Source organism: Acanthaster planci, linkage group LG19 (assembly GCF_054643075.1).
Source record: "Acanthaster planci isolate LZ-2023a linkage group LG19, COTS_SCS, whole genome shotgun sequence".
Lineage (NCBI taxonomy): Eukaryota > Metazoa > Echinodermata > Asteroidea > Valvatida > Acanthasteridae > Acanthaster > Acanthaster planci.
This window is the reverse complement of record NC_141795.1, coordinates 11,851,759-11,878,365: the sequence shown is the minus strand read 5'-3', so window position 1 is coordinate 11,878,365 and position 26,607 is coordinate 11,851,759. Positions and strand designations below refer to the sequence as shown.

The 26,607-nt window shown below is 42.5% G+C and overlaps 1 protein-coding gene across 2 annotated transcripts in view; it reads left to right on the top strand.

Moving 5' to 3' along the window:
• Nucleotides 1–15,968: 15,968 nt before the first annotated feature.
• LOC110987522 (cytochrome P450 4V2-like) overlaps nt 15,969–26,607 on the top strand; it is a 30,339-nt gene continuing 19,700 nt past the window's right edge. The window contains exons 1-3 of one of the 2 annotated variants that reach the window (XM_087129779.1): nt 15,969–16,101; nt 17,085–17,290; nt 19,238–19,344. In XM_087129779.1, coding sequence (XP_086985905.1) covers nt 17,107–17,290; nt 19,238–19,344 — 291 coding nt within the window. In that variant the 5' untranslated portion in view covers nt 15,969–16,101; nt 17,085–17,106. Of the gene's footprint in view, nt 16,102–17,084; nt 17,291–19,237; nt 19,345–24,609; nt 24,876–25,414; nt 25,686–26,607 lie in introns of those variants that run through there. The other variant, XM_087129781.1, reaches the window with a different exon arrangement.

Below are 26,607 nucleotides of genomic sequence, written 5' to 3'. Positions count from 1 at the left end.
GTGAATTTAAACAGCTTTTCTTGTTCTGTCGGGACAATTGCTTCGATCTCTTTGACAGAATATCCTTTGCCTAGGTATTTCTTGGATTCGCCCGAAGCTACGACGGCGCATAAGCGATCTTTGACGTTTGGGGCTTTTGTGTCGACTTTGGAGTCAGCGAGTATACTTTTGATGTCATCCATTTTATTGTATGATTTCATTTTTAAATTGGTTAAACGCTAGCTTGGCAGTTACGTATTCAAAAGTGTAATACGTCAAATTAATTGCAATAACTTACTCAATAATTACTTGAATGAATTGTAGCATTGTTGGTATTTAATTATAACATTGTTAATTAACTGATGCTTCTGTGGATAATTTTTATCATTGTTAACTAGTTTATGACTAACCGGTGGTTCCTTCATTAGCAACAATTTACTAAACTTGACATCGCGCAAATGCCGTTTCAACTGATCTTGTTCTTCATCTGGTATCACATAATTTTCGTCTAAACACTGATCAAAGGAATTTCTATTTTTTGTGTAAAACATTGCAATCCAGGCGGCGTTTTCGCGGAAATTTTCGAGCACCGAACTATACGTTCGAGTCAATAGCCAACAGCTGTGACTAAAGTGTCTACCACACAGCCATTTTAGTTACCGCACACGTGTTGCTTCCTTTAGACTTTTTACGATACTTGATTTACTGATTGGCCGCACACTCGTCCTCAATAAACAGTGTTTACCCCGTCAAAATGTTTTTGATATAAATCAACCACTTCGTTAAATTCAAGTTTTTCTCTATCTAAACGACACAAGTATACATTCTCGACGGTATTTACCCACAACCTTTCTAAATACGTTTTATTTTTAAACAAGGTCGGACAGATGATCACAATGGCCTCAAACACGAACCGATATTCCCGTTGCAAAAGATGTAATATCCATTGAGTTTTTCCCGGGCCCGTTTTTTCCAGTAATCAAGGCACCATGTGGAATTTTATACATTGCTTTTTATTTAATATACCAAACTTTTAAAATTTCCATCCTCGATAGTCAATTGAGCATCCATCACCAAAAACAGGTGCATTATCAACGGCGATGCTGTTTCTGGTTCTCGTTCCATCTGGATCGCACCTCCGCCTCCCAACGGTCGGCCAGATCCGTATGTCAAGTTGTCGTCTGAACTTCTAAAATCGAGCCAAAGGCCGTTCCTGTGTTTCAAATGACCGGCCATGTCAACGTCAGATCCAGGTCTTTCACGACCGCTCGCCCCAATTCGGTATCGGAGTCTCCGAAGAACTTGGTAATCTCGTTCCAATGTTGGTATTCAACCAATCCTTGCGAATACAACGGATTCGGTTTATCTTCGGCCGTCACAACAGTTTTTGTAATGTGAGGATTGTAAAATTCCTGTGGGCTTTTAACGGCCGGATCTTTACAGAGGATCAAGACGCCTTTCAAACTTTTAATCATCTGATCAATGTTGATGTTCCACAACGTGTCTGACTTGTTAACTGACTATTTCTTCCACGAATGGATTCTGTCAAATAAGTAATACACCGGACCTTTGCGTTTGCCCCGCAACGCTTGGGCCAGATCTTTGTTGGTCACTGCTTCGCGGTCCACCGTCGGTCCTCCGAAGGCACCATCAGCGGGCCTCAGGTGGCTGCCGCCGGTGGACCGCCGGAAAAGTGTCCGCCGGTTCTAAGTCGGTCCACCGAGTGGCTGCCGCCGAAAAACCGACAATGAACCGCCCAACAACCGATGGAGGACCGACGGTGGACCGCCAACATACTAACAACGGTCCACTATCGGTCCTCCTACAGTACCATCCGTGGGCCACCAGTGGCTGCCGAGTGGGTACCGCCAAAAAAACCGATAATGATCCGCCTCACAGCTGACGGTGGGCCGACTGTGGACCAACAGAATGTTCCCATTTGTCCTACTTCGGTCAACCAGCGGCTGCCGAGTGGTTGCTATCAAGAAACCGACAAGGAACCGTCGGACACCCAATGGTGGACCGACGGTGGACCGCAAGAATGTGTCCGCCGGCTCTGCGTCGGTCCAGCAGCGGCCGCCGATTGGCTGTAATCGAGAAACCGACAGTGAATCTCCCGATGTGGTTGGCAACCTAGAAAAAAACACACAATGAAAAAACCTAATTCCTTCTAATTCAAATGTTTATTGTTCCAATGAAACTAAAAATGAAAGCATTTCTGTGATTATGGTATCTTATTCCTTCCTTAGATTATCCGTGCTCGGGGCCTGTTTACCAAAAAGATGCTAATTTTGTAGGTTCATAACATTTGAACATTTCAAAACAGTCGCAGGCCCCTCTAAATCTGGCCAAGAATGCCGGTGAATGAGGGAGAATGCACCACGATTCCAATACGAATTGCCAAGATTTTTCCACTTTTGATAGTTCAATTGTCGTCCGCCGCCCCGTCGAGGTCCAATTTGAAAGCCAATTTTGCGGTACCATGCACCACAACGTCGTCTACTCCCAGCGCAGGAAACTTGACGTTTAGCGTGTGCGTCGCAGCTATGGTGCTCGAATTGTGCGTAATGCTGACTTCTCGTCGTTCACCTTTAATGGCACGAGGAACTTTAAGTCTGCGGCTCGTTTTCAATTTCTTTGTGTATTGACTTGCCATGTTGTTTTATAAAAGGCGACTTTATATTTTAACCAAAAATCACAAACAAAATCAAAGACACATCTGCTGCAAAGAAAAAAACTTCACATTTGCCCAATAAATCACGCTTGTGAAATGTTTCATGTCTCATTTCTGCAAGCACATCGCTGATATGATCAATGTCAGCCCGCATGTCACTCATTTTGTTTGTCCGACCTGTTAGAATTTCTATCAACTTCTCTTGAACTTCTTGATCCATGTTTTACAATACATATTTTAAAATGGCAAGTGCACTAATGATGGTAGGAGGAGCCATAGTCAGCGCGTTGGCTTTTAATGGTTCAAACTTTATTAAGCAGTCTGAGTGAAAAACCAGTAGAAGAAGAACGAAAGCGACACAACCTTGCGTTGGAACAACTGGCGCAAGCTAAGAAAATCTGGGGAAAAATCGTGTTCATCTGTTGGACTTGCTAAATGAACTTATGAAACAAGAGCGCGCGAGTCAAAATGAGCTTGATAATGTGGACGAGGCATTGCGAGCTTAGTCAGAATTAACGGGTAAAAACGTGTTACCGTTGACGCCTGAGCCCAAGTTGTCAGATTTTTACGTACATTCGGAAGATCAAAAAGTTAGAGAATTGGTGTGGATTTCAGGAGGAACGGTCTTGGTCGGCTTTTTGGCCTATCGGTTTGCGTGAATTTATTTTAAATGGACAAAGAATTTTCTAAATTGTTTTACAGCCCGTAAGGCTATTGGAAAGGCAAAACGTTGTAGATCATTTGCATCCAAAGACGAGGGCAGACAACTTAATTATACGTACCCAGGCCAAGTACTTTACAATCGGAATATGCCGTGGTAAATGACACACTTCGGTTGGATATATTATATTTAACATGGGATCGCATCAAAAGGAAGACTTTCAAATACGCTTTAACTGTCGTTAACGTGGCTTCCAGGTACAAGAAGCCGAACCGTTGACTAGTAAAACAACCGAACAACCGTTAGAAGCCGTGAAAAAAGATTTACAAAAGATTGCCTTTGTCTTGGTCCAAAACTATAAACGTAGACTCGGGATCGGAATTTAAACACATTTAAAAAAAAAATTATAACCAAAGGCGTGCGGATCCAAGTGGGTGAACCTGGAGTCCATCGATCGCAGAGAATCATCGAACGATTCAACACAACGTTATCTGAACGCCTATTTGGACACAAGTACACGCAAGAAATGTTGAACCCTGGTGCACGAAACGTAGAATGGGTCGAACGTTTACCCCAAGTGATAATAAATCGCTCAATGAAGAAAAAACACGGTCAATTGACATGGCGCCCGCAGAAGCCTTCAAGTTAGGCCGGTTGAACAATCACCGGCTGCAACCATTCCTAAAAGCGAGCGTAGCGAGCGGAACTTCCTCCAAACGTTTTAGTTAGACAGTTTTATTACCTGGGTGAACAAGAAGGTGGCACTGTCAGAATGGCAACTACCCGATATGGAGCGTCAACGTTTACCAAGTTAAAAAACGTACGAGCCAATTCAAACAGATCAATGGCAAAATGGTAAAAATGGGCCCGACATTATATTATTTACTCCACGGTCTCAAACGTTCTTTTGTGAAAGAAGAATTTCAAATGTTACCCGAAGACACCCAAACGCCTTCAATAAATTAAATTATCTCGTATTATTTTAAGTTTTTGAATTATCTCGAGCCTTTTGTGGCCAAACGCTAACGTATCGATGCCGTTGTCGAGAATACATCGTTTTCTATCGAGTGAATGTAACAACTTTTTTGTACAACCGAGTAAAGCTGACGATGATATGATCGTATGAGACACTGATCGTTTACAAACTTTGATTAAAGAGGCAACCTTTGTAAGACTCGTGTTGTAAGTCACGTTCATATACGAGCTTTGTGACACCTTTGGCTTTTTTAACGTTTGTACCGTTTTCAAGTTTGATCGAATACGTCTTGGGGCGTATACACCAAATTCGTCTTGAAATTTACCAAGGACTTTTTTGTTTTTTGGAGCGTAAAACATGTGATCTGTCGGAAAATTACTAAAATCAAATTGATCTTTGATGGCTAAAAGGTCTTCATAAACGTCTCCGTTTTAATTTCAACGAGTAAACTGTAAGTGTCGGTGTAAAGCAAGCTTGTTGATAGCCGTAATGACATTTGAACATGTACTAAAAGTCATACATTAACATCTTTGAAAGTTATAGTATTGTAACCCCCCCCGCAAATTGTTTTTAGCACGGCATTTGTTTTCATCATTTCGACATAACTCATGTCGCATTCTATGCAAAACTTTCTTAAAACTGGGTTTAGACGCCATGCGTCTAAATTTTACGAAATCGCGATCACGACATTTTACATTGACGACATCGCGATCGATGCAATGTTTGGCTTCTTTACGCAATTGGGTATTTTTTTCAATGTAACTACGTAATCAGGGACATCGTCTAAATTGCATCACACGATGTACTTGTGTCAATTCGAGGCCTAATCGCAAATACAATTGCAATAGCCGATGGTGTACCATATATTTTTTTGGCGTTAACGTAGCGACGAGCTTTTTAACATTAGGGACTTTGTAATCCAACATCAATTTTTGTTGCGGGCTAAAACGGTTGAGTTTAATTATTTTTTTCGGGGGATAAAGAAAATTTGTTGAAAAGATCGTGTAAGTGGTAGGGCACGTTGAGATCGACCTCGAGCATATATCCATAGTTGTCTGCGGGGTTGCAATTGAGGATAAAGTCCGCAGTAAATTCTGTTGGGTTTTCGACCCATTTAAAATTTGAAAATGGTAATGGTTGAAGAATGTTTGCGTCGAGATACAACAAATAACTTGTGGCCTCGTTTGGGATATAATCGGCGAGATTGTATCATTAAAATGATACGAGTCTATATATCAAAGTTGACCAAAGCTAAACGAAACATATTTTTTCGCTATTTCTAGGAATACAAGAAATTAAGTCTGTGTAATTATTGCCTTTAAACGTAGTCATAATTTTCCAAGTTGTGAAATATCACCAGAACTGCCATTTCGTTGGCTACCACTTGTAGTTGTAAATTACAATTGCTGTGGGCGGCACCTCTAAAGACACCCTTAAGATGACAGTGATCTCTGACTTTGGGATTTTTTGAAAAACGTGTATTACATTTTAGGCACCAATTGTCACCTCTCACTTCGCTTGGCTCGTCACACCAACAATTGTATTTACGTCGTTTATCGTCGTTCTTCTTTGTGTGTCAGTTTAAGCTGTTCCGGGTTATCAAAAATGTCGTTAATTTTTTCAACTTGAGACTTGCAACAAATACTTGACTCCATTTGGTCCTCGATAAAGTTTTCCGTCGATTTTACGATTGTCACGTCGTATCACTGCATAATAAAAGCCGCAAGGGACGTGTTTTTGTGGATAATCGTTGCTTTTTTCTAAAACTGGTTCAAAATTTGCATAAATCACAAACGGCGTTTTTGTTTATGTCTAAAATTTCTAAATTGTAATATGGGAGCATTTTGATACAATGCTTCCGGCATTTCAACAAAAAAGTGGGACTTCCTTCACCTTTACACTCTTTGAAATGTTTGGTAAGGTAATCTTGCTTATAAAAGTGTGTATTGCACCGATCGCATAGATATTTTTTACGCCGTGATTGTTAACTTGTGCTCCTAAATGTTTCGATTTATCTTTGATCAAACAATAGTGGCTTTTAACTACGGGTGTTGGCAAGCAATCGGTTTCAACAATAACGGATTCAGTTTCTTCCGTGACGTATAGTAGGTGTGTATACTATAGTAGGCGTGCTTCGCCCGGCGCAAAATTCTTTGAAAGCTGTGAATACTTAAGTAAGAGCTGTAGTCATTGCATTTGAAGGTATTTTGACCGGACGTGGGATTCTAGGCCGCCCCTGGTAGTGGGGTGGTAGGTCCATCCTCCAGTGATAGAAGATGAGGCACTATCCCTTGACTGATTTCCCCAAAGAATTCAGTCGGAAACCGGTTGTTGATTCAATTGATTGATTGATTGATTTAATTATTATTTGTGGCTTTCATCTCATCAGCTTCTTTCGGTAAACATTTCCCTGTATGCAAAATTGTTGAATAGGCCTAAGTGTTTACAACCAAAGATATTTATTGTATACAAAATACAACACATTTAATGCACTTATACATCTAGTGTACTCAATGTTGTAAAAATGTCAAGTTGAAAAATTGTATCAACACTTTGTGGTAAATAATTACCCTGGTGTGGTGGCTTAGCAGTGATGTAGCCTAAAGTGGTGCAGGAACCCTGTGGCAGGCAAGTTCCCCAAAAGCTTGAGCTAATGCAAACATAATTCACAAAAGTGGCATGATAAATAATATTCTTAACTACAGGGATTATAGAACTGCAGTATGAATACTTGTATAGAATGCACACCGCATAAAATATAGACAGCGTACCCCATCTTGTTAGTAAGCACACTATGAAAAGCAATGGCCGCGCGACCCACCAATGCGAGTCGTACACAGCCCCAAGCTCCATACACAGCGCGGTGTTGCACACACGAGGCCTACAGCGCACACCACGTCCAACGTAAATGTAACGTAACGTGCTTTGTGTGTATACATATACGTTTATAACGTATGCCACACAGCAATCTATCGCGGAAGAATCCCCAACAATATGATTATAAAACCACTCAAAAAGTGAATCAAAATCCCACTATCCTTATGTATAAGATCAACTGACATGCTCTATAATGATCAGCGGTTATGATGATTATAAGCCCTGTGAGGGTACTTAACCACAAAAAGTACGGAAAGTGAAGAATTTTGGAGCAAAACTTTCTTACCTGGGCGTTGCTCGATCAGCAGCGAAATGGCCGCACCCGGACCCGAGAAAGTTCTCGAACGACCAACGCCCGCCCACAGCCATAAGGCACTGTTCATAGCAAGGATCTCGGACATATTGCTCCGCCATTCATAAAAAGTGTAAATGCGGATCATTCCAAACCTAAACTAAGGTAACGCATTGGAACTTCCCATGGAACACTAGCAAAACAATGTTTCCAATTACTTTATAATTATTATTTATATTATTTATAATTGAATGTCAATTAAGGGGTATAACCTTAATTGGGACATAAATCGTGATTCCAAAAGGACTGTTTGTTATGGTGGATGTTCAGGCTTATGTCATGGAAAGTGGTTTTCGGGCTGCATAATTAATTAGATAAATAGTTTTCCATGCGATAAATTAGAACTACAAAGTACAGGTCACCACAGTATTATTACAAGTACAAGTATCCTTCTCTGTTAAGAGCTTAGGGTAAAAAGTTACATCACAACTCTCTTCTAAATCACCACAAGACCCTACAGTATGAATAACTGACCCCTCAAAACTATCTCTCCCTTCAGATACCTTTTCGACACAATTATCTCCACAAGGTTCCGGGAGAACATCTGGCAGATTAATTTCATCCTCTGCCACATGGCTTGCTGTGATAGTTGGAAGAGAGTTGCTCTCTACAACATGTGAATCAGCATCAAGAAAATGCTCATCGCACTCTACGGGGGTACTGGCTGCCATATCTTGCTCCGATAAAGAGCTTGCGCTTTCAACTAGCAACGCATTAGTAGTGGCTACTATGCCTATAATATCCCCAACAAGATCATCAAAATCCAATTCGGAATTACAAGACAAAGTCCCCTTCAGAGGGCTCAAGAGCTGAAGCACTTTCAAAAGCATTGACTAGTGTTCGAACTAGCATGTCATTCCGAAGGGCAAGTACATCTTTAAGCTTCTCAAGCGCAGCCATTTTATAGTGGCACAAGTCAAAAATTCACAGAACATTAAAACGTATGATTTACAAGAAAAAGCTACTTGAGTACATATATAAAACGTGTCTAAGACACAACATGTTCATGATAAATGACAACTCAAGCAGGCATCAATGCACAAAGTTACGAAGCAGTCACTGCTCAAAAAAAACAAGTTGACTTTACAAGTGGCAGTATTTTAAATACAAAAGAGAATAAACTCTTGTTTACAGTTTACAACAGCCAAAAATGAATTTAAAACACACCAACAAAGGGTGTCAAGTAGAATCATGCAAAGTGGCCAACACTAGTGGCCTAGAATGCTGTCACTGAGCCTTCACCAAGCACTTTATTTATAAAATCCAAAAAAGAACACAACTGGTGGTAGGCCTAATATCACAAAATGTACACAACACATGTGTCTTCAGAATACATGAAAAGTATAAATCACCATTTTTTACTTTTAGACAACTCATTCACATGGACCAAGCCTTAACATATCAATAAAGTAATGTACGAAATGGCCCAATTAATTAACGTCGTCAGGGGTCTTATTAACAATACAACAATGTATGACCTTTCAAATGCCTCGATGATCCCAGAAAACTGAAGCCTCAGCGGTCGTAGACGTCAAGTGGCCAAGATGACTTGAAGCATATTCCTGTCTAAAAAAGCCTCCATCCTGTCTACGGCGCCATTTTGTAGCGGTTCGGTCCTTCTGCAGTTGTCTGGAGGGTGGAGATCTGTCCGCCAATGAAGGAGGATAGGAGGCGCAAAACCAGGCAAAAAATGGACTCGAGGCGACTGTGGCTTAATTCCCTTCGATTTATTCCCAGTTATCAATCAGCAATGAAATTGTAACCAAAAAGAAACCAAGAAAAAAAACCTAAAGAAAGCCAGAGGACATACTATTAATGAGTGATGGCTTACATGTACATCTTAATAAACGTTACATTCGCTATGTCCATGATGAATTCACACAACGAAATGTCTCTGTACAATCATAAATTCTCTTACCCTGACGTCTAAAAGATTGTCTAAATTGGCATGAACTCTAAAGCCAACGGAAATTTAGGGCTTAGGTTATCCCACAGGGAGCCATGTTGCTGTGGCTGCCAGCCCACCAAGGTGCAGGTCTCAAGCGTGGGGCTGTCACTGAAAAAAGCCCAGAAACTTCTCAGGTCCCGCCAAAATGTAATACAATGTAAGCAGCTTCCGGCCGAAGGGCGTGGCTTAGAGATAATTTAGTCTGCACACGGCAAGGGACGCTCATACTCACGCATTGATCTCGTGCCAGAGATTAGCAGGTCAGAGTTCATATTCGTATCAAAAGTAATTATCCCACGGGAAACCCCAGATCCCTACATGATTAAAATATCATTTATTTAAAGTAGTATTATTAATACATGTATTTATCCGAGTAGCCACAAGTTCTTTAAATAATGTGTGAGTGGGGTTTGGAGTGCAAGTGTACGTTGTGGGGTTTGGGGGAAAAGTGTGTTGTGGGTTTTGGGGTGCAAGTGTGCGTGGGGTTGTCTGGGTGGTTTGGGGGATTGTTGGGTAGGTATCCAGCAAGGTTGCAATGTCACTTTTTTGGCGGGATTTCAGGGGAATCCCCTTTTGGTCCAGCTCCACCATTTCTAATACTACTCGTTCCTTTTTAAATTGGACTTTAATTGCCGTTTGTAATCTGTAAGCACCTATTTCATTTAATTGTTTCATTGCCAATTTTTCGATGCCTTTCTTGTGCGTAATAAAAAACTGAACTGCATTGTCACTAAAAATGCGTGGTGTTAATTCCAGATTTCGGTAGTTGCCTTTTAATCTTTTAACGTTCTGTATATGTCTAATTCTCGAAATAATTCTTGAAGAAATTGACTCCTCGTTTGTTGATAGGTTTATTGCTACAACAACGATGATAGAGTCCTAGGGCAAAACAACAGATAAACAATGCCACAAAGGTGTGAACAGGCCCCAGCACTGGACAATAATGATATAAAATACAATGTAACAGAAACACTGTCAAAGTTAGAACTTGCGAATCATGTAAAACTGGCGTAAAACTTAGATGGCCAAAATACAGCTTATAACGCTGTTACTTCCTGTCGGCACAGCTGGTAATAATAGCGCCCTCAAGCGGCAAAGAGAATAGCGACCTTTGGTGGTAAGAACTCTGCACCCCCCCCCTCTAAGCCGGAGAGCTAAGGAACATAGGTCAACGGACCATAGTTATTTGATCCACTGGCGTGTCTCTAGTTCGTAGCGTCTGGGTGGCCGGCGTACGCGGCAAGGCCGTGGTGAGTGAGCTGGCGGTCGGGACGCAGGGACAGCAACTGGTGGGGCATCTTGGACGTCCCGGCCGTGGGGCTCCCATTGGCTGTGGTCGGGCTAATCACTTCTGGTGATGGTGGCACATCGTTACGTACGCTCTTAGGCCCAACTGCCATTGGTTGAGAAAGCTCCTGGAGGTGAGACTGGGAATCCACCGGGGACTGATGGTATGGCGGGGGCATCGCTCGGTAATGCCTGTAGGCTGTGGTGATGGCGCCAGGTTCGATGGCGCCAGGTTCCAAGGATGGATGGGGTTGCCGGTGTATAAGCACGGAGGAAGCGGCGATTGCGGAGTGTTAGCCGTCCAGATCCATGCACCTTCACCTGGTATTGATCGTGGCCTGGTGACTCCACCACCACCCCTGATCTGTCCCACTTGTTAGGGTGAGTGCCCGGTTAATTCTGGATGAAGACTTTCCCACCGATTGCCAACGGCCGGAGGGGACGCAAGTGGGTCTCAAGAGACTCTGTGGTACGAGCGAGCCGTGTTCGCAGAACCTGTTCCTTTGCCTCCCACGCCTGACGCCACAGGGGGCGGATGTGGGGATTGGAGAATTTCTCGAGTCGGTTGACGAAGGAGAGTGTGTCTCGTAACGGACGGCCGAATATTATCTCCGCTGATGAGAGGTTGCAGTCAGGATCAGGTGTATTACGTAGCTGTAACATGGCACGCATGAAGCGGTCGTGATCGAGGCTGCCGGTTGGGCCCGTGTTGGACCTCAGCAGACGTTTGGCAGTCTTCACCGCGACCTCTGCTCTGCCGTTCGATTTAGGGAAGCCGACTGAGGACAAGCGGTGTCTGACTCCCCATAGACGGACGAAGTCTTCTGCACAGCTAGCCGTAAACTCCGGGGCGCCTTCGCTCAAGATCTCCTCTGGTACACCGAATGTGGTGCAGATTGACAGAAGGTGGCGGACTAGGTCAGCGGATCCAACAAGGCTGGTGCCTGCTTTTGAGCTGTATACTTCCACCCAACCTGACAGGCGATCACTTACAATGAGGTAGTGGCCACCCCCTTGATTAAAGAAGTCTGCAAATATCGCCTCAAAAGGTGACGCAGGTGGTGGCGATGGTAGTGGCGGTGTGGCGGCTTGTGAGGGAGCGTTCCGGTTGCAATCGGTACATCGCTCGCAGGTTTATCGAATGTCCCTCGACATTCCCGGCCAATAGACAATGGCATGGGCACGCTGTTCTATTGTGGATATACCCTGGTGGGCTGCATGGAGCGTCTTTAAGACAAGACGGCGACGGGACGGCGGGACCACAATGCGATCTTGGTATAACAGGATGCCCTCGTGTGCGTAGATGGACTTGGCAATGGGCCCGAAGTTGGCAATATTAGGGTCATCGCGCTGTAAAAAGTGACCACGGGATGCACCTGCTGCCGTTTCTTGTGTGATGAGGGGCCATGAGATCAAGCCAAGCTCTTGGGCTTCATTGCAGATGAAGGCCATCAAAGCTGACTCTACAAAGTTGGGACGGCCTGACATTTCCAATGGGCAGTCGGTCGCTGAGTTGGACGGGGAGGGGTGCCTTGATGCTGCGTCGGCGGCATGGTTGCTCTTTAATACCGGACATATTCTTGATTTCGAAGCGCCATTGGAGGGTGTGTTGCTTGAGACGGAGAGTCGAGAATTGGATATCTCATCCAGCGTGCGGTCTCCGTAGATCTGCACGAGTTGCTTGTGGTCGGTGACCACGATGACGTTGTCGCACCCTTGGGTGAAGTACCGTGACTGTTCGACACCCCAGGCAATGGCCAGTGCTTCCCCCTCAATGGCTGCGTAGCATTGCTCCGCCGAGGATAAGAAACAGGAGCCAGCCAGGGCCAGGGTGATCCTCCTTCCCCCGGGGGAAAACGTCTGGCTTGCCAGATGTGCAGCTACAATGTTGCTGGAGGAGTAAGTGCCGATGCCACGCTTTGACCAGCCGGGGCGGAGGCACGTTCACCTCTTTATGTCGAAAATCTCCACGCCCTGGTGAATGGCTTCCACAATGGCTACCTTGGACGCCTGGAAAGTCTCTTCCGACTCGGGGGGTCAATGAGAATTTACAACGTGGGCTGAGGAATGGCTTGAATGGGGCCATCATGTCACAAAGCTGGGCATAGTTGGCCACCTGGTTGACGAGACCAAACCAACTTCTGATATCCGTAGTGGAGCATGGGGAAGGGAAGTCTCAAATGGCGTCAAGGTACTTGGGGAGGGGTTCGATAGTAGAGTCAGACACCCAAAATCAGGCAAAATCTACACTTCTTTCGGCGAACTGGAATTTGTCTGGGTTCAGCACGATGCCTACCTGGCCTACAAGTGTGAGCAAGTCGATGGTCCGCCACCAGTGCTGTTCCAGGTCGGTGTAGAAGTGGATGGTGTCGTCAACACAGCATTCCTTGCGTTTAAAGGTTGATAGTCTGAAGGTTGACAGTATGTCAAAGCGACGATTGTACCCGTCTCCTGACGACAAGAAACCCTGGGGTGCCCTCGTGTAGCGCCAGCGACCGAAAGGTGTGATAAAGGTAGTCAAGCGACGTTCGGATTCGCGCAGGGGGACACTTTGGTAGCTGTTCCAGGCATCTGTGACATGTGTCTTTCGGGATACGATGAGCGAGCTGGAATGGTGATTCTGTGGCGAATGTCTCCCGTTTACAGAACTTGTTCAACCGCGAAAGATCAACTGTCCAACGGGAGGCGCCGTTGTGCTTTCGTGTAATCACCACACGATGGCACCATGTGATAGGTTCTCCGTATGGCACACGTTCTATGACACCAAGGGCTTTATCGTGGAGGAGGTCATCGAGTACCTGCTGTTGCCAGTGCAACGAAATGTTAGCCGGGGTGTGGCAGATCAATGTGTATCTCTACCGGGGGTCCGTCAATGCATGGTAATGCTTGGTGGGGGTAGGTATTGAATGTGGATGAGCCATATCTCTCGAGTAGCCAAGCTTTCATTCGTTTGTTGTTTTCCACCGTACACAGGAACAGCAGCTCGGTTGGACGTGATGGGGGAGGTTCGCGTGGGGGGGAGAAGCACATGGCATCTGGTAGGATGTAAGGTGACCGGCACCGTCGTTGATGGATCGCAAGACGTTCGTGGCCGGAGGATCCCAAGATGTGCCCGAGTCACTAGGATCACGCTCCTGGCTTCGCCCAGTGACACTGGGAACGCTGTCGATTGATGGAAAGTCATTCGAGAGGAGGCCAAGGTTGAGTAGCGTTTTGTACGACATATACATGGCTTCTACAGAGCTAGTCACGTAGACGACAGAGTGGCACGTCGCCGTCCCTCCACTGCGAGGGTGTGCTGTGAGCTTGGCGAAGAATGCCCCTTCAATCGGAGTTGGGGAGCGATTGGCAGCTGAAAGGCTTAGGCTAACAGGGTTCAAGTCGTCACGGGAGAATCCGCAAGCCAAGAAGTTTGCCAGGGACCATAAGTCCGATTGTGCACCTGTGTCTGCGATCGCAGATACCTCTGCTAAGGTGTTTGCAGCTCTGGATGGGCTGGTCTCTCCATTCAGAGCCGACCCGTCGACTGAAACCGTTATCGCGACTCTGGGGTGGTCTTGGAGGCAGTCTTGCTTCCACTCGCCCTTGGTAAAGATGTGATGGTCTAGCCTCGTGGGTGGGGGTTTGTTGACGGTAATGGGTGTGGGTTAAGTACATCTGCGGTGTTGGCGCACCCTCTTGTGCGGGGGTTGAGGGCCACTATTCTGAAAAGCTGCAATCTGGGATATCGGGCCAGATTCAAAGGCCTGGACAATGGGTGGCGGGTCCTTGTGGGGACGGGGCTGGCTGTTTCTCCGGCGGTTAGCCCTGAATCAGGTGATGCAGACTCGGTGGGGCTTGGAATTCCTTCCCCGTGGCCCCTCAGTGAAGACCTTATATACCCCCTTGCAGACTGGGCATGTCACCTCCTTGTTCCGGTCGGCGTGGGATGGCACTGCCGCAGCGGTTGTGGGCGGAGTCTTTTGGCGCCGAATGACGATACAGCGGATAGGGCAGATGAGGGGAGGGTGTTGCGGGCCATTTCTTTGGTTTCAACGAGGGCGATCACATCGTTGACCGGTTTCTTGTGGATATCTGATACCCCAAGTACTTCACGGCAGATGTCAGGATCGTACAATCCGTTAAGAAGGACATCGTGGACTATGTGATCCATGTAGTCAACGCTCTTGCCACATTCACACCGTGCAGCAAAAGCGCAAGGCTCGGCTTTTCCACGCACTCTGGCCAACGAAGGCCTGGGATGTTTACTCTCATTCCTGGCTTTACTGGAGCAGGTCGGTACGTAGGACACAGGTGGCTACCGGGATGATTGCGAGGGAACGCATCGTGGCAAGCAGTTGTGGCAGGGTGTCGGATGCGGCATTGGGGTTCGCTTTTAGTATGATGTCACCCAACGCAGTCCCTGTGCACTGGAATAACTGCCATGCGGCCGGTGCGCCATCTGTTCCTAAACCAGCACGGAAGACCTCCCATCGCCGGACAAAAACATTCCAATCTTCGACTGACACGCCAATATCAATCTTGGGCTGCTCTAGACCCACTATAGTGTGGCACGGACTCTCACTCCCGATCCATCCTTAACCACACATCCGTATAAGCAATTTCGTGTCGGCGTATTGAATATTTCGGCGCACCCACTTATCATCGTAGGCGCAATTTCTTCTGCACACGAACATGATTCTTGACCTTTCCACTTTCTAAAAACCATTTATTGAATGATTTCACTCCCGTTATTCAGGTATTTTCCAGTCATTTTGCCTAATGTAATGTAACCTAATATTACCCGAATTTTGATTTGATGGCATTCTTACTTGTATTAAATACTTTTATGTAAGCCGAATAATTCTGAATTTATGTCATCATGATTGGCGCTTCTGCTCTCAGGTAGAGGCGCTAAATTTATTTCAGTTTCGCCACCATAAACAGATAACCATACCGCGTGAGCCACGACTAATTTGGCATCGCGGTATTTGAACCAACTTGCAAATTGGCAGTCCCTTTTGGAAATGCGGGAATCTTAGGAATTGTTTTCAGAAATTTTAGAAGGGGAAATTTGGGGAAATTCTCAGAATATTTCAAAATAATTCAGAATTTTTTACCTGGCGAGGGGTCCCGACGGAATTTTCTGATAGAACTCTAGGATCCCTACCAAAGATTATATAGCGGCGCTATACGATCTTTGATCTGTACTACTGGTGGCGCTATTTCGGTTTTCTATATGGGCGCGTATTTGGCGTAGTGCAGCCGTAGGCCCGGTGATTTAAGGCGTCATACATCGGAAAATATACGGTTTGGGAAAGCTTTAGGGGGCTCATATAAAATTCCAAGCTCTGAGGAATTCGCCGGTGTAAGTAAAATTGTCAAAAGGGTTCAAAAGTTTGTGATATCCTGCAGTTTAAAATCCAGGCATTAATTAAAGACATGCCTTGAAGTTGAAGCAGGGTTGTGATGGCGACAGAATTGAGACAGATTGTAAAACTTCAAAGAGAGCAACCACAGCCCTACATGTATGTGTGGACCTGGTTATTCCACTCTGTACTGGCCCATTAGCTTGGTTTAAATTTGAGCCCCTTAAGTTATATTTACTTTATTTTCCTGATTCCTGAGGCTTTTAGAAGTGAAATAAAGGCCGAAATGGCATCGGGTCTGATTCCCATCTTGTTTACATGGTTTAGGCCTAGGCCTACCTCCAGTACTCTCATGACTGTGGTGGGGTCCAACGTCCGCTCCACTCCAACGAATGGTAGTGGGAGCAGAGCTGACATCAAACCCCACAGTTCTGTGAGTGGGTGTACATGTACACATGTATGTACGTTAGGCCCCATCGACATGGCATGTTTGCTGCTTTCAGTTCACTTCGATTTTTGAGGGGTACACGTACAATGTACCTCATTCTCGTCACCACCTTATATTGGAGAAACCATGCTGTTCATGTTCCATGGCAGTAAAATAGCATTTTGCAATCATGGACAGGTACATGTACATGCATGTCAAATACATGTATGTACTGGCGTTTTGTTTTGCACATATCTTCTGTTTGGGGTCTCGTCAGTTAAGCTCTGCTTGACCTACATCGACCTTGTATGGAAGCAAGCACAGCATGTGTTCATTATAACCGCTGATTTCTTTGCATGTATGTGCATGCTCATTGCTGCCACAAAAAGTGATTTCAAAGTTCAACTTTAAATACATTTACACGTAGGGGAGATACATGTACATGTGATTTCATAGGCAGCAACAACTAGCTTCTCTCTTTGAAGCAACCAAACTTGTGCACTGGTATTCAAGTTCGACGAGTACATCTTTCATGTAATCTTAATTGTGTTGCAGACATTGTCTTAGGTAGTTCAAGATGAGTTTCTTCCTCCCTGTGTTTGTCACTGCTGCTGCTGTGTTTACAGCATATTACGGGTATGTGCTGTTCCAGTTCCTCTACAAACCCTGGAAGCAATTACAGTACTTCAGCAAGAAGATCCCAGGGCCAGTTGCTCTACCATTCATAGGAAATGCACATCAACTAGAGGCAGAGCCAGCAAGTAAGTATCGCTGATGTTGATCCCACCCTTTTGTGAACTTCTCTGTGATCTGTATAAGCACAAGGTTAAATTTATAAGAAGTAATTTAAAGAATCCTGTTTGTAATAAATGTGGGGCTTTTTGAAACCTTCATGGACAAACATAGTATTTTTTGAGGGTGATTGCCAATTTTTGCTTTGGGGGACATTGAAAGTTGCTTCCCTGGGCAAATAAAGGATGCGTATCAAAAGTATGATGCCTCAAAAGTCAGAATTGGCTGACTTACATACATATTAATGAGGCATCGGATCTTTAGGCCGAAATAAACTAATGTTGTTGTTGTTTTGTTTTAATGTCGCTTTCAGCAACTCAGGCTATTTGCTCCACTAACTGTACGTTTATTCATACACTTTATTAATCAGCATTACATTACGGAGTTAAAAAGAAGGTCCAGTTTTAGAGGCAGGAGGAAACCGAAGTGCCCGGAGAAAACCTGTGAGAGCAAGTATGGACTGGAAACCAAATGAAATTAAAGCCTGGGCCAAGCCGCGACTCGAACCCTGGCCTCATTGGTGCAAAGCAAGGAAAGAACCACTACACTAATCCGCTCCCCCCGAGATAAACTAATAAAGAATTGTCAGACTTTTGAGGTGTCGGACTTAAAAACTTTTTAAATGCCTTTTTTTGGTCTTACATATACATGTATGAGGCATCGGACTTACATACTGTATGAGCTGACCCTTAAATAAACCATATTATATTTGACCTTGCCTCAAAAATATTCAGTACCATTCAAGCTGGCATTAGGGAAAGGGAGCATGTAAGGTGTACATGTTACTCAATATGTACATGTAAATATGTGGTGTACTTGTAGCATATCTAGGGTAATGTTTTGTGTGCACATGCTTCACCCAGGTGACAGTCTACTACACTGTTCCCTGATAACAAATCAGTATGCTAGCATATTTAACTTGTGCGTAGATCCTTGTGTGTGCGTTTGATAAACAGCAGAAATAGCATATGACAATGCATGGACCAGTGAGTGTATTTTGAGAGTTCTGCTTTCAGTCATGAATACGTATGAGGTACACGTACATGAACATATATGGTAGCATTCTTTCATATGGTGTGTAATTTGAACTCTTTCACAGCTTGATATACGGTATATCCCCCCAGTGAAAATATATTTACAGAATAAAATACGGTTCATGATATTAGTTTTAGAAGAAGAATTACTCTCTCATGTCCCTGAAGACAGCTCATCCATCTTCATCCTGTCACTGGCATACTTTTTTGGGTGAGGATAGAATTTTGTATCCCTGGCCCTTTTGGCCCATTTATACAAATGGGTTCCTGAAAGCGGGGAGGGATAGTAATGCTGTGAGATTTTTACTTTAATACAAGAGTGGAAACCTGTTAGGTACATACACTACATGTATACATGTACGTTGATACTCCACAACAACGATGTAGCAACCACACCCATGATGTCACAGCCATATGAGAACTCTGATTAGCAAGAACAGTAAATCTTAACATGGTATCTTTGAAAGAAATCACCTTTGTGTCTGAACATAGTAGTATATTGAACACCCCGGACCGCGCATGGTTTGTCCGTTCTGAATATGAACAACCTACGAAAGCATGTGTCCTACATGTATATTTTGACCACCCGAATTGCGTTAAAAAGCTGGATTTAGTGTCACTTTGGAAAAGTGTGGTAACATTATCAATTTCAAGTTCAATTATGAAAACTGAAGTAGTCTTTAAAAGTTAAGCTCTGTTGCAGTTTTTCTTCCAGATGACAATACATGTATACGTGTATATGTACATATACTGTTTTTTTCTTTTAATTAATTAAAATAATTCCAGCAACAGTGATAAGTACAGTATTATCCATGCAGCAGTATCAACCCTCAAAGTTAGTTCTTTGCTGACCAAGTGTTTGCTTGTTTTCTTTAATAACAGAATTTTACCAGCAGATCTTGGGTTTTTGCCAAGATTTCCCCAAATTCTTCAGGATCATGCTGGGACCCATTGCCATGATTGTCATCACCAACGCCAAGGATGCAGAGGTACATGTAGTGCAACACATATTCAATCTGTTCTTTGCAGAAGTTAGGCCAAGTAAAACACTACCGATAGTCTCTCATCCCTGCCCGCTACTTTTTCCCTCCCCAACTTTTTTTTCAAATTTAGATCTCTTTTCATTGAAGTTGAAAGTAGTCTTACTCACGATTTGCTGCTAGCTTTAAATGCAAATTTAAAATTGTTCCATGGGTGAAAGCTGCTTCAAATGCAAGTACATGTACATGTATCAGCAAAGGGTTGGAAAACTATAAAGAAACATTTGCCATTTAAACTTAAACTAGGGGAGGGGAACTGTTTTCTTTTTGTCATAAAGCCTGAGTGTGAAACCTTTTTTTTACTCCTCGTGGTTTCTCCTCAAAGAATGGTTCGAAACATACACTTAGTTCATGCCAGCTCCATAGATGGTGCTATGGCATGTATGGTAGCTTTCCTTTTAATTGATATGGACAGAAAATCTAACGTGTTTGCATTTAATTTATTATTCCTTGGGCACTTTTGCTTGAGGAGCTCTTTTAGGGTCTTCCAAATGCACATGGTTTAAGGCGTCATCCTCCAATTGACTAAGTGTTCTTCCGCGTATTGTCCCCATTGTTTCCGATCAGTCTGGCATTGCTAAGTAGGGGGAATCCATGGATGTGACAGGTGTGCGCAGAAGTGTAAGGGTTTGATGAGGCAGGCCGCCATGTGCCCTTTTGTCATCACAACACAAAGCTTCATGAATAAGCATGATTTCTCTGGACCTCATGAATACAGACAGCTGTTCTGTGGAAAAGATGTTCCCTCATTTCAAGTATCAACATTTATTAAAGATGATGGGGTCATTACTGTCGTTAAGAAATTTTTTGCTGAACTTTGGTTTGGCTTGGGACATGTACATGTACACGCATGTGCATACGTACATGTACATGTGTTGTACGTGTGCGCGTACAATGGTCAATGCACATTGAGACATTGGGAGCTCGCTACGAATGTGCCGTAGTACTTCCGTGTATAAGTGATACAAGTATTGAATCTCCTCCATCCCATATCCATGAGCAACTTTGATTTCAACAGTTTTACACTTTTTCCAAAGTTTAATTATGTGTTACACTTATGTGGAATATTAGCGTCGGAGGAGGTGTGACATTTTCCAAACGTGTTTTGCCGACCAAAAAAGTTGTTTTGAAACCATGCTTCAACAGAACGATCGTAGGATATGTGAAAACAGCAAAAATAGTATGCTCAAATGGATAGGAAAATAACATGTAAAGATTTTAGAATTTGTAATATTTTTTCGTTCAGTTTCTTCTTAAAAAGTCCAGTTTGGAATGAGGGCTTTGAAAGATATTTGCTATTACATCAATTTATAGAAACTGAAAAATTAACTGACCTAAAAGAGAAATATCCTGCCAAAATATTGGCCCATCACTTCCGAAAATCTAAAATACATGAAGAACGGTGCAATACAGCAGTCTCGTTCGCAGAAATTTTATGGTAGTCTGTGGGTAAAAACCAAAATAAAAACCAGATCAAAATATTTGCACATTTTGATAATTTATGAAGTAATAAACATAAAGCATTATTCTACTTTTACAAAAGATTCTAAGATTTTATCTAACCTTTGCTGACAACAACTGCATGATGTCAACTTAACGGAATCTGGAACCCATCAACTGCACGTGATAGGATGGCCCAATGTAAAATCCCCATAGGCGGACCACACAAGGGTTCCGGAAGCTTGCTGTTTGACCTTTTACTTTCAGGCTCTACTGTGTTCTGGTTATTTTTTTCACGAAACAGATTCATTTACCAAACTGTGGCATTCAATATATTCCAAGGACCGTGGTATTAAGTCAACATTCTTTTCTAAGACAGTGACCACATTCAAGTTGCAATTTTGAATTTTTAATCTGTCTTTTTTTTTCAAATGGATAATGGCATTTTATTTGAGATCTGCGAACAACTTTGGCAAACGACATGTGATTTTGACCAAACGAAAGGAAAGTTTATTTGGCCCCTGCGTGCATCAACTCTCGTCGCGTATGGAAGCGCTGCTATATTCCACCTGTCAAAATCTTTTTTTTTCTCCAGAGTTGCCTTCAATTGAACAGGAGTCCAACTACGATCAGCATCCAATCAAAAGTTGTTTTGCACATTCATTTATGACATCTTTGGCCTAATAATAATGCATATATACAGGCAATTCTACGGTAACTCGCATTACAAATACATGTACATGTAATGGGTACATTTACTGGATAATGTGCTATATCTCTGTAATATTTAGGACTACAAGTTTCTTTTTTCACTGTGGGTATAGTAGACATAGACCAACTAAATGAATTAAAAAAGGGACAAACATTTTGAGATTTACCTCTTTGGATAGCTCTGCATCTTACATTAAGTATTTTTACAGATGCACACTTTTGTAAACAGTAAAATGAATATATACATGTATCTAGAACGATTACATGTATGTTATGGAAAAACCTATTGTCAAAAAGGTCATGACATTCCTTGGAGGCTACTGCCTCATCTTACTGGCCAGTAGCTTTTAGGCATTGTCTGTATCAGTGTTGCTTCTCAGCAGATTTTAGAGCCTAGCATGTTGTCTCTCTGTGGGAAATACCAGTAAAACAAAACATCTTCACAGGAAATTTCAGTTTTATTGTTTTTAAATTGCACCTGAGGTTCAGTTTATGTTTGGGAAAACTGAAGAAAGTAGAAGTTAAAACTTTAATATGAAAACCATAATTATTTCATTAAATTTTTAAAAAACATTATTTGACTTCATTCATCCACGGTTGTAACAAAATAAGGTGTACATGTACATGTAAGTCCTAAGTACAGCTCCGGCATTTTATTGATTGTTGCAAGTCATAATTTGAATAGACCTAATGTCTTTTGTATGAGGGGCTGGGGACCACAGTGGCATCCTACACATACATGTACATGTAGTATGATGGAGCTACATGTACATGGTACAATGTAGCACACATTCATACCCTGCAGTTCAGAATGTTCATTTACATAGTTGTGTGAGCATAGTTAGCATGCACATGTACGTGTAAAATTGAATGAAATCATTGCTTGCAGTGCGCTGTGAAGTCACTATAAAGTATAATAACAGGAAAAGTATGCCTGTACATGTACATGTACCATTGACATTTATTTGATACGTGTTAGTCCTAGAACTACTATAAATATTTCAGTCGTTTCTTTCTTTCAATGATTAGATTATAAGTAAAAATTAATAATGTACACTTACTCTCTTTTATCTTGTTGCTGTATAAACTTTGGGTTTTATTGGATGGACAAAAACTGAAAGTAAAAGCCTAGAGAAGGTGGCATGTGCTCATGCTGATATTATGCAATAGGCAGAGTTCATTTAGGCTGCCCTCTTGGTTCATTGCCTCACAGTCTGCATCACATTGCATCTGATTGTGTTCAGCACACCCTAGCCCAGTTAAGGGTCTAACATTGCTCATATTGGTGGAATCTTGCATTTATACATGTAGTTGGTAACTCGCATTACGTGGTGGTAAAACATTACATGGTACATGTAACTCGCGTTACACTGTTTGATGACTTTTTTTTTACTGATGACACTCTTTATTTTGGCAAACATCTTGCTCACAGAATCAAGGTGTGAAAGTTTAGAAAATTATCAGAGCCAACAATTTACCTTTCAGAATTTCTTCAGAATGAAAAAACTTTATTGTTTTGGTAACTCGTGTTACATGACCGAAATATTTCTTTGTGTGGTGATTAAATATTTTGGAAGGTGATGTGGAAATTTTGTCTTAAGATACTGAAGTACTGGTAGATTCAATTTACTTCTCTAAATTGAATTAATAGAAGTGCTACCGGTAGAATTTTTTTCATTTCAGAAATTTAAATTCAGTTAAGAATATATTTTAGCAGTTTGGATGACTAAAAAATCTCTTCAGCATTTAGAACTATGTTTTGCAAAATATTCGACCGATTGATATAATTCTTTTTGTGTCTTTCACTTCAACATATGGGTATAACAATTACTACATGTACTTTCTTTACAGTGTAATAAACTTGAAATTTTAGTGGCATGTCCACCTTTCCATGGAATTGCCCACAGGCACAATTGGATGTAGTGAGAATTTAGTACTGTTCTGCAGCTGAAATGCTGTACCTTGTGTGTTCTTGGTTGGTTATTAGTGAATTCTCACCACATGCATTTTACACCATCATGTGATCCAGGGCCATTGCAAATTTACTGTTCATAACCGCTATATGCACGATGTGTACTGCACTTGCACATCTGCCGAGCGCGGATGCAGTATATACATGTACAGTACTAAAACTTGTTTTTTATTTTTCGTTGTGTTGCTTTTTCTTTTCAAGTTTTCGTAAGTGCATTCTGTTTGCTAGCAATGCCATGCCATCTCAAAGCCAAACATCCAAACCGACCAGTGCATGTGGTTCGGTTTGGTTCGGTTCGAAAGTGCCATGTTCTACATGTATGATTTTAGGCTCAATCCGACATTTTGGCAGCAGCACTACATGTAGCTGTCGCTCTCAAAAGGTGGTTTAGCCGCTGGTCTCTTTTCTTTGGTCCACCACAAGACTGGGCGTTTGTAGGTACATGTATATCTTATGCTCATAAAACTTTAAACTTGGAACAAACCTAGTAATTATTCTGATGGCAGTGCTGGGATGTGTTAGCCCATAGGATTTGTAAGATCTCAGAACGGGACTGTGGAGTTATCTTGAAATATACTACTGTATATAATAGTGTCAAACAATCTGTGAAAGCTCGCCCTGTTGCAAAGACCCCTTTCATACCGGCCTGGCTACTGGCCTGGCTACCGGCCTGGCTACCGGCCTGGCTACCGGCCTGGGATGCTGGACTGGTTGTTGATCTGGAACTTCTCCATCCTGGGGTCTATTGTTTGCAAGTACTGGTACATGTAATCTATCCCAGAAGGAACCTGCTTGTGGTTTTTAATCCTTCAGCTCTATACAATGTTTACACTAACCCGCTTAGACCCCTATTCATCTGTGGAAGCATGGTGGGGAAGCCTTTCATCAGGGACTTTGAAATGCCAATGTGCAGACAGGCCTGATACCGGCCTGGAGCAGCCTGAATACCGGGCAGGCATTATACTGGGTGGGCTACGAGGGGGGGGGGCCTTTTCAAACCGGGTCTAAATGGTCGCCCCGTCCCTAAATAAACATGGAGTTTGGAACACAATCTAAAGTTAGTCCCATGTCTTGTATAATTATGTTGTTTATTTAGAGCCATGGTGTGCATCTCTCTGTTAAAAGGTTGAGTGATTTTGTTTGACGTTGTTTTGGAACAAGTGTATGTGAGGGTTTTGATTGGCCTGTAGACAGGTGATGTGTGGGGATGAAAGGAAAAAGCAAGCTAAGAGGGAGAATGCAAAACATCAGTAGCGAGCACGCCATGATCTTCCTGCGCCGTGCAAGCAGCGAAATTCTCTTTGAGAAATTTTTAAGCTTGTGAGCTTTTCCAGGCAAAGAATCAGTCCTGCACACCGTAAGTTGAACTACAATTATTAATTTTGTGTAAATACTTAATTTGAGACGTACATGTATTAGATTTTGAAGTGAATTTGTGTAACTTTGATAAATCTAATACTTTTATTAACATGTTAACACGTTAAAGAACAACATTTAGGTAAAGGGCGAAGCATAGATTTGCTTTTGTACCCTAACCTATTGATAGACATACATGTACATATTATAATATGTACAATACAAGACATGAACATGTTTTGGGCAATGATACACATACGGACAAACACAGAGAGGCAGGAGATAATACGATGCATCAAAATCCAAAATCATGATGAGATTTTGAAATTTGAAGAATGATTATGGTCTAGAAATACAAGATTCTTGCTTTTAAGGAGTTCAGAATAATTTGCGTTTCACTGATAAAGACATCCGACGTTTGTTTTAACTTGTGCGGAAGTTTAATTTCATATTTTGCTCAGATTTTGTAAAATTCACTTTGTAGCCACATTATAGTTAGATAAATGGTTAACATTGACATTTTTTATTGCTTTTAAGCAGGGCATAAGGTGTCATTGAACCACTGATGGGTGCCATTGAGGGTACCGTTGACTGGCAGTCAGTCCACCATTGGACCAACGCCTCTATTGATGTCGGTCACAGATGGTGAAACAACTTTGGCGACAGGACCTTGAAAGTCCAAAGTGGATCACAGATGACAATAACGGAACAGAGCCTTACTCACCAACCCTCTGAGGCTCAACAGGGACTAGGGCCAACAAGGAGCACCTCCACAAGTCAAGCACTGGTGGGCCCATCACACAGCCTGCATGTAATTATACTCATCGTGACTTCTTGTGTGTGTGTTCTGTTGATTTATAACAGTATCTGAAGAAAATTTTGGTATGTGGCTTACATTCAGAAAAATTATTGAATAGTTGAAGAGAATTGGATTACTGGAATGACAAGATAAAACTTACTGGCCAGATTTTGAAGAGACACTTTGCAGAATTTTAGGCGTGAATGTAATTGAATTTGATTTATATACATGTACATGTATTGTCATATTCAGGAGTTGTATTAGAAACGCAGGGTAAATTGAGAAAGAAGAGTTTTGAGAAAATTTGAACCACTGTTGGAATCAGCGAACTGTGAAGTGATAATTATTGGTTGTCGATAGACAGATACTGAGTTTTTTAAAATTTGGATTTGACTCTTGTGATCATTTTCATTACATGAATTGTTCACTGTGATATGCTGGATTTGAGGAGAGATTTCTCCATACAGCAGATTGATTTTAACATTGCTCAATTATTTAGGATTATTATTGTTTGTATCTTTTTTAAATTTAATTTAACATTCATTAAACTTTGTTGAATCTTTTTTACTTGTCATTAGGATTTCTTTGCTCTCCAACTTAACTTTGTATTGGTCATGGCAGACGTCCTGGTGTTTTCTTGTTTTTTTTGTAAAGTACAGCGCAGCTAAGCAGCCGTGCGTGACAGTAAGGATGCATGTCCATGTACATGTACATGTAGTTACCTTATTTGTTGATTTATAAAGTATTTACGATGGGCGCTGCTGATGTGCGAACGGTTTTTGACCGACGTGCTTACATGTTAAAAGCGAACTGTACAGGAACGTGGTCAGTCGTGCAAGTGTACATGAACGGTATGTTTGATCGCATACATGTAGAACTGCAGCAGTCAACTCACTGCAAGATGAATGATTGATGATTTGACAATTCTCAGCAT